At 37.3% G+C, this 14,214-nt stretch overlaps 1 protein-coding gene across 25 annotated transcripts in view; it reads left to right on the forward strand.

The window, feature by feature from the left end:
- Positions 1–14,214, forward strand: part of SUGCT (succinyl-CoA:glutarate-CoA transferase) — a 622,687-nt gene that overhangs the window by 189,080 nt on the left and 419,393 nt on the right. For 24 of the 25 annotated variants that reach the window (XR_012508284.1, XR_012508287.1, XR_012508285.1 and 21 more), the window contains 2 exons: positions 1,673–1,744; positions 11,703–11,800. Coding sequence is in view for 5 of the 25 variants with exons in the window: in XM_045510767.2 (XP_045366723.2) it covers positions 1,673–1,744; positions 11,703–11,800 (170 nt within the window). In the remaining 20 variants the exon portion in view is untranslated. The remainder of the gene's footprint in view (positions 1–1,672; positions 1,745–11,702; positions 11,801–14,214) is intronic. The other variant, XR_012508299.1, reaches the window with a different exon arrangement.

Raw genomic sequence — 14,214 nt, forward strand, 5'->3', positions numbered from 1 at the left:
AACAATCAATTTCAGAACATTTTCATTGCCCCAACAAAAAAGCTGATACTCGTGCAGTCACTCCAGATTTCCCACCTTCCACACAGCCCTAGGCAGGCACTAATCTTTCTGTCTCCATGGTTTTGCCTATTTGGACATTCCATATAAAGGGAACCACAATTTGTAGTCTTTTGTGACTGGCTACTTTCATTTTATTTAATGAAATTTAAATTTAATACTCACATGTGGCTGGTGGCTAACATAAGAAGCAAGTGAAGTAAGTAAAAGACCAAATACAGATGCTTAAGTAATGCTGAAGGCTAGGAGAAGGTAATCCTGTAAAAGGGACATGTGGAAAACATGTCACAGAGATTGGAGATGAACCCAGACAGAGCCTAGAGATAAGACAATTTCCTGAAGGAGGCGATGGTTAACAGTACCAAATAATACAGAAGGGTCAAGAAAGAATAGTTTCAATGTGGTGATAGGAAGGGAATCCTGATAACAAAGAACATTGATATATAGTACTTGGTGAAGAATTTTATACTATTTAGAGACTGAATGAAGGAAGAAAATTTCAAGATCGCTTAAGAGGAGTGTCAGGATTGATGTAAATCTTATTTTGTTTCTGTTAATATTTTCGGTGTAGGAATGAGCTTATATGTAGGCAGAAGAAAAGCATCCAGTGGAAATGAAGAGATGAGATGATTGAGCAGGGTTCTGAAGGGTGTGAGTGAAGGCAGTACTAAGGTCATTAGCTTAGGAGTAAACCCTGCCAAGGAAGATAGATGTTGTCTTTCTCAAAGGCAGGAGTTAAGTGGAGAAAAAGTAGGTGAAGATACAGAGCAATTTTTACACAGAATGAAAGGAAACTAAAGGAAGTCATTTACTTAAAGAAAGTGGGAATTAGGTCTTCTGAGGGTCAAGTTTTGTTCCTTCCACCATCACTCTAATCAGATGTGGAGAGGGGAGTGCTGAAAAGTACTCCAGAGGGGCTAGGACTATGGCAAGTAGAAGCATCATTTTCTTGTACATCTGTGGCTGCCCAAATGAACATGTCTCCTAAAAGGAATAGACATTTTCAGGTACATAAAGCCACATGAAGTCCAGAGATCCAGATGTGCCATTTTTCACTTACTAGAAAGTGAAAAGTATCCAAAAGTTTATATGTGAGATTTTCAAACACAAAATGTCAGTCCATTACTCATCTTCCCTCCCTCCCACTCTCTTTTCTTTTCTCCCTCTCTCCTCCCTCCCTTCTTTCCTTCCTTTTTCCCGTCTATTTTTCTTACACTTTGTAGAAAACAATGTACCATCTTTCTCTTTGCCCTACAAGAAAAACTGGAAGCAAATAAATCACAAAGCTTTGGGAAAATCCAACATTAATCCATACTGTAATAAATATAGAATTTCATGTTATAGGTTGTAATAAAACTTTAGTATTCTCTTTATTTTTCTAAGTCATTCTTTTTTCACCCTGCCTCCAGTTTTACAACAGTTAGTGGAAGAGGCAGTAAGTGCTTTGAAAACTTGAAATGGCAACTATGCAAATATTAGAGAAAAAGGTACTAATTAGTTGATATTGATTTAATTAATAACATTACTTTAGAACAGGCTTTTTATATAAAAGTTTGAGAAATTAAAGCCAATTTTTAAGGTATTACATATTTATGCATGTCTTTATTTATTTTAGGCTTTTAAAACCAAGGATGGATATCTTGTAGTTGGAGCAGGAAATAACCAACAGTTTGCTACTGTGTGCAAGGTAATCTGTAATATTTGGGTGGATGGATAATATATACAACAACTCATTTTGCACAAAGCCAGGAAAATTCAGTTTCCCCTAGGACGATGTTCTGTACTCAACTCAAGAATCCTTGCATTAGCACCTACAAGTATGCTCTTTTTATACTTACAAATGCTAAGGACAGGGTCTAAATTAGCACTCTGGTTTTATTTTAGTTGAGGTATCTGGCTGTATTTTGAAGAATTATAGTAGCTTAAATTATTCTAAAACTTGACCTGTCTACCAGTTCAAACAAAAAGGGCAAAAAGGTCATTTTAAAGGGATTTATTTTTAACACCAGGGGTTTTTTTGTTTTTTTTTTTTTTTCCTGAGAAGAAGAAAGGAACAGAGGGACTGGAAAACAACTAGAAAACAATTATCAAAAAGACAATAGAAAAGGTCAATGAAACCAAGGGCTGGTTCTTTGAAAGATAAACAAAAATTTACAAACCTTTAGCTAGGCTCAAAAAAAAATATATCAGAAATGAAAGAGGAAGTGTCATAATAGGTACCACAGAAATACAAAGAATTGCAAGGCATGATTATAGATAGTACTGTGCCAAAAATTGGACATCCTGGAAGAAATGAGTAAATTTCTAGAAACATACAACAATCCAAGACTGAATTATGAAGAAACAGAAAATCTGAACAGACTGATTACTAGTAAGGAGATTGAATTAGTAATCAAAAACTCCCAACAAACTTAAGTATAGGGACCAGATCAGTAAATTCTACCAACCAGCCAAAGAAGAATTAATACCAATCCTTCTCAAACTCTTCCAAAAAACAGAAGAGGAAAGAACACATCCAAACTAATTTTATGAGGACAGCATTACCATGATACCAAAATCAATGATACCACAAGGAAAGAAAACTATAGGCCAATGTCCCTAGTGAACACAGAGGCAAAAATGCTCAACAAAATAGTAGCAAACTTAATTCAACAGTACATTATAAACATCATACACCATGATCAAGTGGGGTTTAATCCCTGGAAGACAAGGATGGTTCAACACATACAAGTCAATCAGTGGTACATCACATTATTAGAATGAAAGAAAAGAAAGATATGATCCTCTCAATAGACATAGAAAAAGCATTTGACAAAATTCAACATTCATAATAAAAAATTCTTAAATTAGGCACAGAAGGAACATATCTCAACATAATAAAAGCCATATATGTTGAGCCTACAGCTAACATCATGTTCAGTGGCAAAAGGTTGAAAGCTTTTCTTCTAAGATCAGGAACAAGGCAAAGATGCCCACCCTTACTAAACTTATCCAACATAGTACTGAAGTCCTAGATAGAGCAATCAGGCAAGAAAAAGAAAGAAAAGTTTTCAGAATTGGAAAGGAAAAAGTAAAATTGCCTTCACTTGCAGATTACATGATTCTTTTTTTTAGATTACATGATTTTATATATGGAAAATCCTAAAGACTCCACCAAAAACATATGAGAACAAGAAATGAATTCAGTGAAGTTGCAGGATACAAAAATCAATATACAAAAATCTGTTGTGTTTCTATACACTATTAACAAACTATCAGAAAGAGAAAATAAGAAAACAATCTTACAATTGCATCAAAAAGAACAAAACACTTAGAAATAAATTTGACTAGGGAGGTGAGAGACTTGTACACTGAAAACTGTAACACATAGATTAAAGAAATTAAAGAAGACACAAATAAATGGAAATACATTCTGTCCTCATGGATTGGAAGAATCAAATACTGTTAAAATGTCAATACTATCAAAGCCATCTATAGATTCAATGCAATCCCCATCAAAATTCCAATGGCATGTTTCACAGACATAGAACAATCCTACAGTTTGTATGGAACCACAAAACACCCTAAATAGCCAAACTAATCTTGAGAAAGAAGAGCAAAGAAGAACAGGGAGAAGGCATCATACTCCCTAATTTCAAACTATGTCACAAAGCTATAGTAATCAAAACTGTGGTATTAACATAAAAACAGACACATAGAACAGAATAGAAGCCGAAAATAAATCCATTCATGTTTGGTCAATTAATTCACAACAGAGGAGCCAAGAATATATAATGGGGAAAGGGCGGTCTCTTCCATAAATACTGTTGGGAAAATTGGACAGCCATATGCAAATGAATTAAACTGGACCACTATCTTACATTATACCCAAAAATTAACTGAAAATAAAATAAAGCCCTGAATCTAAGAGCTGAAACCATAGAACTTTTAGAAGAAAACCTAGGTGGTAGGCTCCTTGACATCAGTCTTGGGGATGATTTATTGGATCTGACACCAAAAGCAAAGGCAACAAAAGCAAAAATAAACAAGTGGGACTACATCAAAGTAAAAAGCTTATGCACAGCCAAGGAAATCACTAACGAATTGGAAAGGCAACCTGCTGAATGGGAGAAAATATTTCTAAATCATGTATTCTAATAAGGTGTTAATATCCAAAATATGTAAAGAATTTATACCAATCAATAGCAAAAAACCCAACAGTCAAATTAGAAAATGGGCAGAAGTTCTGAATAGACAGTTTTCCCAAGAAGACGTACTGATGGCTGACAAGTACATGAAAAGATGCTTAATGGGAGAGAGACGATAAATAAACAAATAAAACTCTCCAACAATCTGTGGTTTTAAGTGCCATGCAGAGAATTAAAACAGGCTACTGTGTTAAAATAGTGACTAGATTGTCAGGGGAAAGTCTCTCTGAAGAAACAACATTAAGATGAAATCTGAATGACATCCATAAAGCAATAGTGATAAGATTTATCAACGACATAAATATTAGCATAAAATGTTTGCAATGCTAACATAAATATAATACTCAAAATTCACACACACACACATACAACACCCTGGAAGTATTTCATAATGCTAATACAGATTATATTTGGGTGGTAGCATAGAAGTGGATTTTTCTTTTTTCTTTCTACTTCTATGAAGTTTCTAAACTGTGGTAAAATACGAAAATGTATTTAGTCTTTGTCTCCAGTTTCACACACAGAGTTCCTAAAACCCTTGAATCTCCTGAGTGATAGAAGTGTCTTTTGTTATTCTTAACAAGACCCTTTCTGTCACACCTGAGTTTATGCTACTGAAGTGACTTGGGTGGGGTCCCTAGATAGTCTCTGGATGGACTGATCACCAGAAAGACCAAGTGATGAGAGGGTTGGAACTTTCAGCCCCACCTGCCAACCTCCAGGAAGGGAAGAGGGGACTGCAGGTTGAGCTTCATAAAAATTCTTGAACTATAAGATTCAGAGAGCTTCTGATGAAGACATCAAGGGGGCTCCACACCCTCCCACCTCATATCTTGCCCTATGCATCTCTTCCATTTGGCTCTTCCTGAGTTTTGCTCTTTATAATAACCCAGGGAAAGTAAGTTTAAAAAAAAAAAAAAGAGGGTGCTCAACATCTCTAATCATCAGAGAAATGCAAATTAAAACCACAGTGAGATCTCACCTCACACTGGTCAGGATGGCAGTTTAGAGATTACTCAGAAAGTTAAAAGTAGAACTACCATATGGTCCAACAGTTCCACTTACAGGTATATATCTGAAATATAGAAAATGAAAACACTAACTTGAAATGACATCTGCACGCCCATGTTCATTGCAGCATTATTTACGATGGCCAAGATATGGAAGGAAAAGGGCATTTTTAACATCAGGAATTTTTTTCTTTTTCTCCTTCTTTTTTTAAACTCTCATGAGATTTAAATTAGGCCCAAATGTAGTTAATCTACTACCAAATTCATTTATTTACCACTAGAAAATTAATTTTTTTCTTCAAATTAGCCTTTGTTTAATGAGTACCTTTCTGCAAAATTCACATTTTAACTTTTTAGCAATGGTCATATTAATATATGTTGTTCCTACACTAGGCCTTAAATATAGGCCTTGGGATCATTTAAAGTAATTTTATGTTGAAGATATTCTCAATTTTTAGTATTGCTTAGACTTTTTTTTATTTGATGTTTTTACCATTTATCTAGATTCTGGTCTTTTGTTTTCATCTAAGACTTTAGGTTTTGGTTCTTTTTTTAAGAGTTCTAATCCCAGGAGTATAATCTAGTTAAAAATATATATAGTTAAGTTTTGATTTTTCATATATAGGGAAACGCCTTACCTGTTGAGGACTTTTTTGTGATTGGGAGAGGTTTTTTTTTTTTTTTTTTTTATATTAACCACACTACCATGAGCTTTCAATTTGATTAAAGATGCCTGTGAATTCCTTAGAGGAACCTTATTTACTGCAGTTAACTTATTATGTACGAACATTATTTATTACTGTGCCTCTTTTGTATGAGAGGTTAATGAGCACAGCTAAAAACCACAGCAAAGGGGTGGCAAGTACCGCAGAGAAGGTGACAAATGGAGATAGTTCCAATTGCAGGAAGGGCTGGAACATCTGAGGTGGGAAAGAGGGGAACTTTTATAATGGTGACTCTGAGTAAGCGTAGAGAAAATTGATTCAAACATTTGATCTGGGATCAAAGAACCTTTATTATGAACGGTCAATGTTAAAAATATGAAACATACGGAAGCTGTTGCCTGTGAAGTCATTTGCGTACTCTCGCTGCAGAGATGTAAAAGCCAGTTCATTGCTATAAACGAGTGCAGATTTTCTTCCTGGGCCATATGTTTTGGAGTTTTCTCTCTCCAGAATTGGGGTGGGGAGGGGGTAGAAATTACTGGTTGAGATATTCTTCACTGTTGAAAATAACTGTACTGAGTTCTTTTTATTTTTGATTCATTACTGCTGATCAATTTGAAACTTTGGAACCTCCTCATAAATATCCATAAGACCATTTTTTCTTGAAAAAGATTTTTATTTCAAAGCAGAATATTTGCCATAAGTTTTAGTACTAAAATATGACTTATTGTTATGGTGTGTTATGACACATTTTTTAAAAAAGAGACTAGCAGAGGGCCTTGGAGAATGGCGTACTTGACCTTGTTTTTCCCATATGTGAGTTAGGAATGATAATCCCTGTTATGTGCCATTAAGGCAATGTCTATAAAACTGTGAGATCCTCAGAAGAAAAGTTTTATGTGTACAGGATTTTAATGCTATCTACATACTTTACTAGGCATCTTGAGCAAACGTTGGAATCCGATAGACTTTTTCACCTTCATAATTATATCCTTACATATAAGCTCATCCTAAAAATCTTTTCTTCTAAACGTATATGTTTGCTTATTTGATTCAGGGTTCTCCTCCCTCCCATATATACTGAGTTTTTTCTAAGTATTTGTATTCACATCTATCTTTTACTGAGGGTGTTATAATTCAATCTGGCCGTGTAGAAGATGAGGGCCCCAGGTTTTGACAGTGAGACTCTCAACTTGTTTTTGTTTTTGTTTTTTGCCAGTAATGTCCATCATGAAAGACAGGGCAGTTCTGCCTCCTGGGGAGAAATGTAGCAGTATTGTTTGCAATGAATGAGTGGAATTTATTTCTGTCCAATCTGTTTCCAAAATAGAATTTGATAAGGCTGGTTGCCTAGTATTTCTTGGGGAGGGGTCCCATTAGGATACTCTTATTGTCAGGGATGAGAGTGAGAGTAAGAACCTTGGGTTCAAGGCTTGGCGTTCAGAAAATCTTCCTGCATATAATGTGAACCTTGGCTTGTAACAAATCCTATTTTATGTTCCTTAACATGATACAGAAGAGTAGGGAACGTGAGCATATGTAAGCTATTTTAAACTGATTGATGCCAACACTAACGGGTATTCCTATCTGAAATACATTGACATCCTTTTAAAAGTCACATATACTGAAAGTTCCTTTTTTGGAGGCAATGTACATTGGCTCTCAACTTCAGCACACAATGGAAATCTCCTTGAGCCCCTTTCCCAAAGATTCTGACTTACTATGTGAGGTGGGGCACAGAAAACTTCAACTTTAATAAGCACTATAGTTGGTTTTGGAGCAGGTGGTCTGAGGGCATTCTAATTCTAGGGCATCCTGTGAGTCTGGAAACCAACCAGTCAGGTGATCTCTGGCGAGGTACTTCATCTTTGCTGAACATCTGCGCCTTCATGATAAAATGAAGATTATGATACATTACTCTACTAATATGTAACTTTTGGGGTTTTGTAAGAGTCGGAAAGGTAAAACAGTACAGTCCTGGCTCACAGTGTGAACTTGATAAATGGGCTTTCTAACAGTTAGGCGTAGAGATTCTGATTCTGGGTAAAATGAAGTAAGCACGCTTCTCCCTGTCTCTTCCACGGAACACAGTGATGGAACTGCTCAAAACGTGTGGCGCATCTGTAAGAGGACTCTGAAAATGAGCAGTAGCAGGAGAGTTGGGGAAGAACACCAGAATTTGAAGTACTTGTAAACTGGCAGTAAATTGACCAATTTCCCCTTTCTGATTATTCCTTTTCGTAAACACAGTGGGAGACTGAAATCTGGAAATGGGCACAGGGAAACAGAGCTGAGCTCCAGGAGATGCCCTTCCTTCCTGGTGTGAGAAGCAGGAAAGCGAGCTCTGTCTAACGTCAGAGTGTGGAAATCCTCCATTTTTTCCTTCCTCCTAATTTCCTTACACCGCCGCCTATAAGCAGTCCTGTAATAGCAGCAGACGACCAGGAGCCAAAACTCTGAGGAAGGGGAGCTTTCTTCTTTATCACTGAGCTGGGATCCCAAAAGAGAGGGGTGAATCCTTGTTGCTTTTTTCTCTGCCCTCCCACCGACTGGCCTTTGCCCTGGAAGTGTGCTGGGAAGTGGGGTAACTAGAGAGGAGCCCTAGGGAACTGGAAAGAGGTTGTACAGAAGGAAGAGCTTCAGAAAGTGGTCTTTAAAGTTGTTTGTGAACTCCTGCGCTCACCCCTGAGCTGTGCATGCATTGATCTGATCCTAACCAGGACACCAAAGATGCTGAGAACTGTGTTAGCAAACAGACGACTGCCCAGGCTGCAGCATGACCACGAAGTGGGGCACAGGTGGGCCCGACTCAAAAAAGCACTGCAAAGGCTTTGAAAGCTGAACTAATCCTAGAACCAAAGCACACAGAAAGTGGGTTGCGACTTGCAGCCTGGTGAACTGCTTGCTAAAAACAATTACAACAAAAATTTTCTGTAGGATTTAAACAAGCCCCAGAGGCTTGTAACATAATACTCAAAGTGTCCAGGATACAATCCAAAATTACTCAGGGTACGAAGAACCAGAACTTGTATGAGAAAAGACAGTCAATAAATGCCAATGCCACGAGGGCACACATGTGGGAATTAACTCAGGAAAACTTGAAAACAGCCACTATGAAAATACTCTAACAATCATCACAGACCCTGTTGAAATCATTAGAAAATGTCCAGCAAAGAAATAGAAGACATGAAGAACCAAGTGGACATTTTAGAACTGAAAAATACAACTGCCAAATACAGGAACAAACACCTCACTGACTGAGCTCAATAGCACAAAGGAGGTGACAGAGGAAACAAGGAACATGGATAAATAGAAATTACTCAGTCTGAACAACAGAGAGAAAAAAAGATAACCCCTTCCACAAAATGAAAGAGTGAGTAGCTCTTCAGGGACCTGTACGGGACGAGAACAAAAAAAGTCTAATATTTATGTCATTGTTGTCCCAGAAGGAGAGGAGAAAGAGAACATACTGAAAACATTGTTGAAGAAATTATTTCTTCCATTATGGCTGGAAACTCCCCAAATTTGGTGAAAGATAAAAACCTACAGATGTAATAATTTCAGCAACCCCCCCTAAAAGATAAATCCAAATAAATAACATGCCCAAACATGTCAAGATATTACTGCTGAATACTGAAGACCAAGAAAAATATGAAAGTACCCAGGGAAAAATGTTGTACTACTTTTGGGGGAACACTGACTCAATTGACTGCAGACTGCTGGTCAGAAACTACAGAACCCAGTGAGGGGTAACACAACATGTTTAAAGGGCCAAAAGGAAGGCGCTCTCAACCCAGAATTCTGTATCCAATAGGAAGATCCTTGAGAAATGAAGGTTAAGTGTCTATTCTCCCTTACCCTCCCCACGCTTTTCCATCCTTCCTTTTTTTTTTTATAATAGAATTTTTTACTTTGCATTCTTTTTTTGTTGAAGTTTGGTCAGTTTACAATGTTGTGTCCATTTCTGGTGTACAGCATAATGTTTCAGTCGTACATATACATACATGTATTCCTTTCATATTCTTTTCCATTATAGGTTACTACAAGATATTGAATATAGTTCCTTGTGCTAGACAGTATAAACGTGTTGTTTATCTAGCCAGCCTTTTTTGAACAAACACATGCTTTCTTATTTCTCTTGGTTGGGATGGATAGTGCCCACTTGGAATAATTCACACTTATTTAGTGCTTAGTATGTTAAGCACTTTTACTTGCATTGCTTTATTGGGTCCCAAGCAGCACCCTTTTTCCAAGTACCTTAAGCACAGTTAGGACCGCAGCATTTGAAACAATCTCCCTAGAAACATTTTGAGTGTTGGCAGAACTGAAGACAGAAGGCTGATTACTTTGACCCACTATTTAACTCCAACTTTCAAAAAGAAAGGAGGTCCAGTAAGTCCAACTTAGTGCATCATAGTTACCACAGATTGCAAACACTAAGTACTTTTTTATGTAGCTTATAGTATATTCAGGGTGAGACTGCGTTTATAAACTTAACACGCGATCTACCGAAGGCACTTGCTTTTTCTTGAAATGACTTATTCCCTCGTAGGGAGGGAGAGTGGGTTTTGATTCCTGGATAAGCCGAGGCCATTTCAGGGATCAGGCATGGTGACAGGGAGGTTTTTAGAATGGGCACTGTATGTGGTGTCACTTTTTAAAATCTGGGAGAGTTATGCTGTCTTTATTATTCCTAAAGGAAATGAATAAGTGAAACACGTGAAAGAGAAATGACACCACTGAGACGCTCTCTTGCCTTCAGGGAACCTTCCTCACTTTTTCTCTCCTTTGTAAAATGATTAATGGATTGATTTCATTTAAACTATGGGAAACAAATGAAACCATGAAGTGTTCATATTTAAAGCTAATACATTAATAGAGGTAGAGAAGCTTTCTGTAGGCCACATGGCCTGCCCTTAGCCCATAAATGCTCCTTCTGACTTCCCAGCACAACTGCCAAACACTGCCTCCACACATTCTTTTTAAAAGTTCTTTTCCATCCCAAATCCACTTGGTACTTTCATTATGGTCTTGTTAAAATTGCAAGATGTTCACTGGGGCTTGCAAGATAGATTTTCTCTCTATTGAGGAGGAGCAAAAGAGGAAGTATATAAAAGCTTTTCTGTTTGTTACTCCTTCAGGGAGTCGTATTAAAGAAAAATAGTGACACTTCTATAGGAAGAGTATCTTTTAATCTGACACTGTTTTAATGGTGAGCATTTGGGGCAAGTGTGTATGCGTTCCCTTTATTTTAGCACCTTGTACAACATCCTGGATAGGACTCCTGGGACAGATAGTATTATTTTATTTACATGTGGAACAAATAAGTGAATGTACCTGCAGAATATATATTGATCATGGGCTTCATGTAAGTGCAGACATGCACTTATGATTTGGACTCTTAGAATTAGGTCAGTTTTACCCACTTTTGTATGTCTATCGTATTTTCTCTAGACAAGTTACTGTGGGAATCTGATAACTCTTTCCCTATATTCTTATAAATGTGTACAAGACATTTTGGGGGCTTGATAACTCATTTTCTGTGTTCCCCGATGTAGACACATGCTTAAAAGTGGTAAAAACTTATCAGTGACAAACCTCGTTGCCAGCATGACCCATCCTAACTGCATGATCCTTCCCTCTCTCTATATCCCTTTGCTAAGAAGTATAAAGACCAGCAAGGCATGGTCTTGGTGATGGACTGACAGGGCCTGAACACTGGTGCCCACAAGCAGGGACATAAAATTTGTGAATTACACCTTAAAATTATTTTTCTCTTCTAGATCTTGAATTTGCCTGAGCTGATTGATGATTCCATGTATAGAACTAACCACCTTCGGGTACAGAACAGAAAAGAGCTTATTAAAATACTGTCTACACGGTAAGCTTGGCTCTGCTATTTGTACATTTCAGAATTAATATGTCATTAGCATTTATCTGGTATTTTGTGGTGTTCTTTTTGGCTTACTTACATTAACTTATTATTTTTCATTTCACGAAACTGGTTAGTGGAAATATATTTTAAAGCTATGTTTTTCTTTCTTGAAAGCATTTTATATGTCTTATTAAGTGCTGAATCATAACGATGATATAAATAAGAAAGTCATAATTACTTAAATTTGGTTGCTTCTCTAGGGCATGTATGTGTTTGGGTTTAGTCTGCCATACATACTACAATAATAATTTAACATCTTTTTTTTACATTTACAGTAGTAAATGCTCACATAATTGACCTCGTTTAACTCTTACAATCATTCTGTAAGTTCTATTATTCCCATTTTACAGAGAAGGAAACTGAGACAAGGGAGGTTGAGTCAAGAGTTTGCTGGCTTTTCTGAGCCTTCCCTGTGTAGCTTGTCATTACGATGTTTTGAAAACTGAGTTATGGGTCATAAAGGATTAATGCTAATCAATTAGAGCATTTGATTGCCAAATTATTCCATCCATGTCAGGTTATGCTTTTGTAAAAACCTGTACCAGTTTTTCAAGTCTGCCTCAGTAAGAGGTAATAAATCTAACTCTTTCCTATCAGTTTCACTTTTGTTTACGTCTAAACTTCTCAATCTATGGAAATAGGCATTGTGGTTTTTGTGGATCTAAATGCCCACATGAACTATTGTTCAGTGTGGAACTTTTGCTCTCATTGCACCAAAAAATTAAGCATTTTTGTTCAAGTATTGTATCTTGTCTTTTGGCAAGGGCATACCTATCTATCTATCATTCTATCTGTCTGTCTATCTATCTCAAAGTTCTTAGAAAATAAAATTCTGCTAGTAGTACATTTATTTCTGTTCCCTTCATGTTTGTGAATCTCCACATGAGTCACCATTCATTACCTACTCTCTCTTGCCTGGATTTTAAGCACTTCTCTACGCTGCCTGTATCTCCCCCTTCAGTCAATAGGGGCTCTGTGTGTGGGGCTTATATGCAGAGGAGAGGGGAACAAGAACTGGGCTCCCCTCTCCTGGTCATCAGCTAAATAAAACTCAGATTCTGCTTCAAAGCCAGAGGGCCCTCAGTCATTAACCTTTCTCCACATGAGAATTGGCCGTTTATTTCAGCTTTTTGCCTCTTTGCCTCTCAGGCAGTTTTTAATTCATTTAATTCATTGATATGACTTTTTCCTTTCACACCAAGGTTACCAAGTTTCAATAATAGGCACTTGTGAGAACCTTATCAAAAGCTCTTTGATGGTCTAAATAAATCATATCCATGCTGTGAGAAGAGTGGACCCAACAAAAATACAAAACCCAGGCAAGATACAAGTGTCATCTCGTTGTTGAGTTGCTGGGATTTTTATACCTTCAAGAACCACAAAGTTAAGCGATTGGTTTCATGTCCTAAAACTTGTATTCCTTGCTAAATTCTATTATAGAAATCTGCTGTGGAAAGACTCTCAGCAGCATCCGTAGCAGGTTAATTTTTAATTTCTCTCTTTGGGGTTAATCAGATAACCCGACATCTTCTTCTTTCTACTCTTACATACCCAGAAGTGAGAGCGTCAGCATCTTGCAACCCATAAGGTCCTATGTCTTTGTTCAGACTTAAGGAGTCAGACTTGTAAAGAAGAGACTAAGGGTTAGTTTTAAGAGAGGAAACTTGATGGGGGAGGCCCCATCATCATTTGTCCTGCTGTTAAAACACAGACCGCACAGAGGCCCTCGGTTGCTTGTAGGCCAGGGTCCCAGCTCTCTTGCCCTGGGGTGTGGGCATGCTGTGCTGTTGTCTTGTGAGATGCAGGCCTTCAGTCTCTTCCAGCTCAAGTCTCTTCTCCTCCGTGGTGGCTGGAAACAGTGATGACCAGGGAAGATCTGGGTGTTGATTCAGTCCCATTGACAGCCTTATCATTTGTTTTTCTGAACACAGTCCCTGGACTCATTAGTACTGTTAAGTGCTCGGCTTAAGAAGTCTGTTAAGAAGTCTCTGTGAATATTGTAAAATGTATCGTTTTCATGATATGATTCTATGTTTTTCCAATATTCAAAATATTAGTGGCTCTGTGTTAATCATAGGATTAAATCTGATCTTTTTAGTCTGACATCGTGGCCTTCCACTATCTGACATGACCTTTCTCTTCCATGTTTTCTCAGTATAGAGAAATCATATAGGGAGTTGGGTCTAGAGAGAGAATAGGGAGGGGCCGGGAAGGCAGGAAAATTGTGCTGTTAAAGTTATGACGACTTTATTATAAAGGAGTTCCTTAAACTTGTGAATCAAAGGAAATTTTTTGGTCATAAAATGAGTTTGCTTATCAGCAACTTTTATTTTCTATCTAACCTGACGATACGTCTTTCT

Source organism: Camelus bactrianus, chromosome 7 (assembly GCF_048773025.1).
Source record: "Camelus bactrianus isolate YW-2024 breed Bactrian camel chromosome 7, ASM4877302v1, whole genome shotgun sequence".
Classification (NCBI taxonomy): Eukaryota; Metazoa; Chordata; class Mammalia; order Artiodactyla; family Camelidae; genus Camelus; species Camelus bactrianus.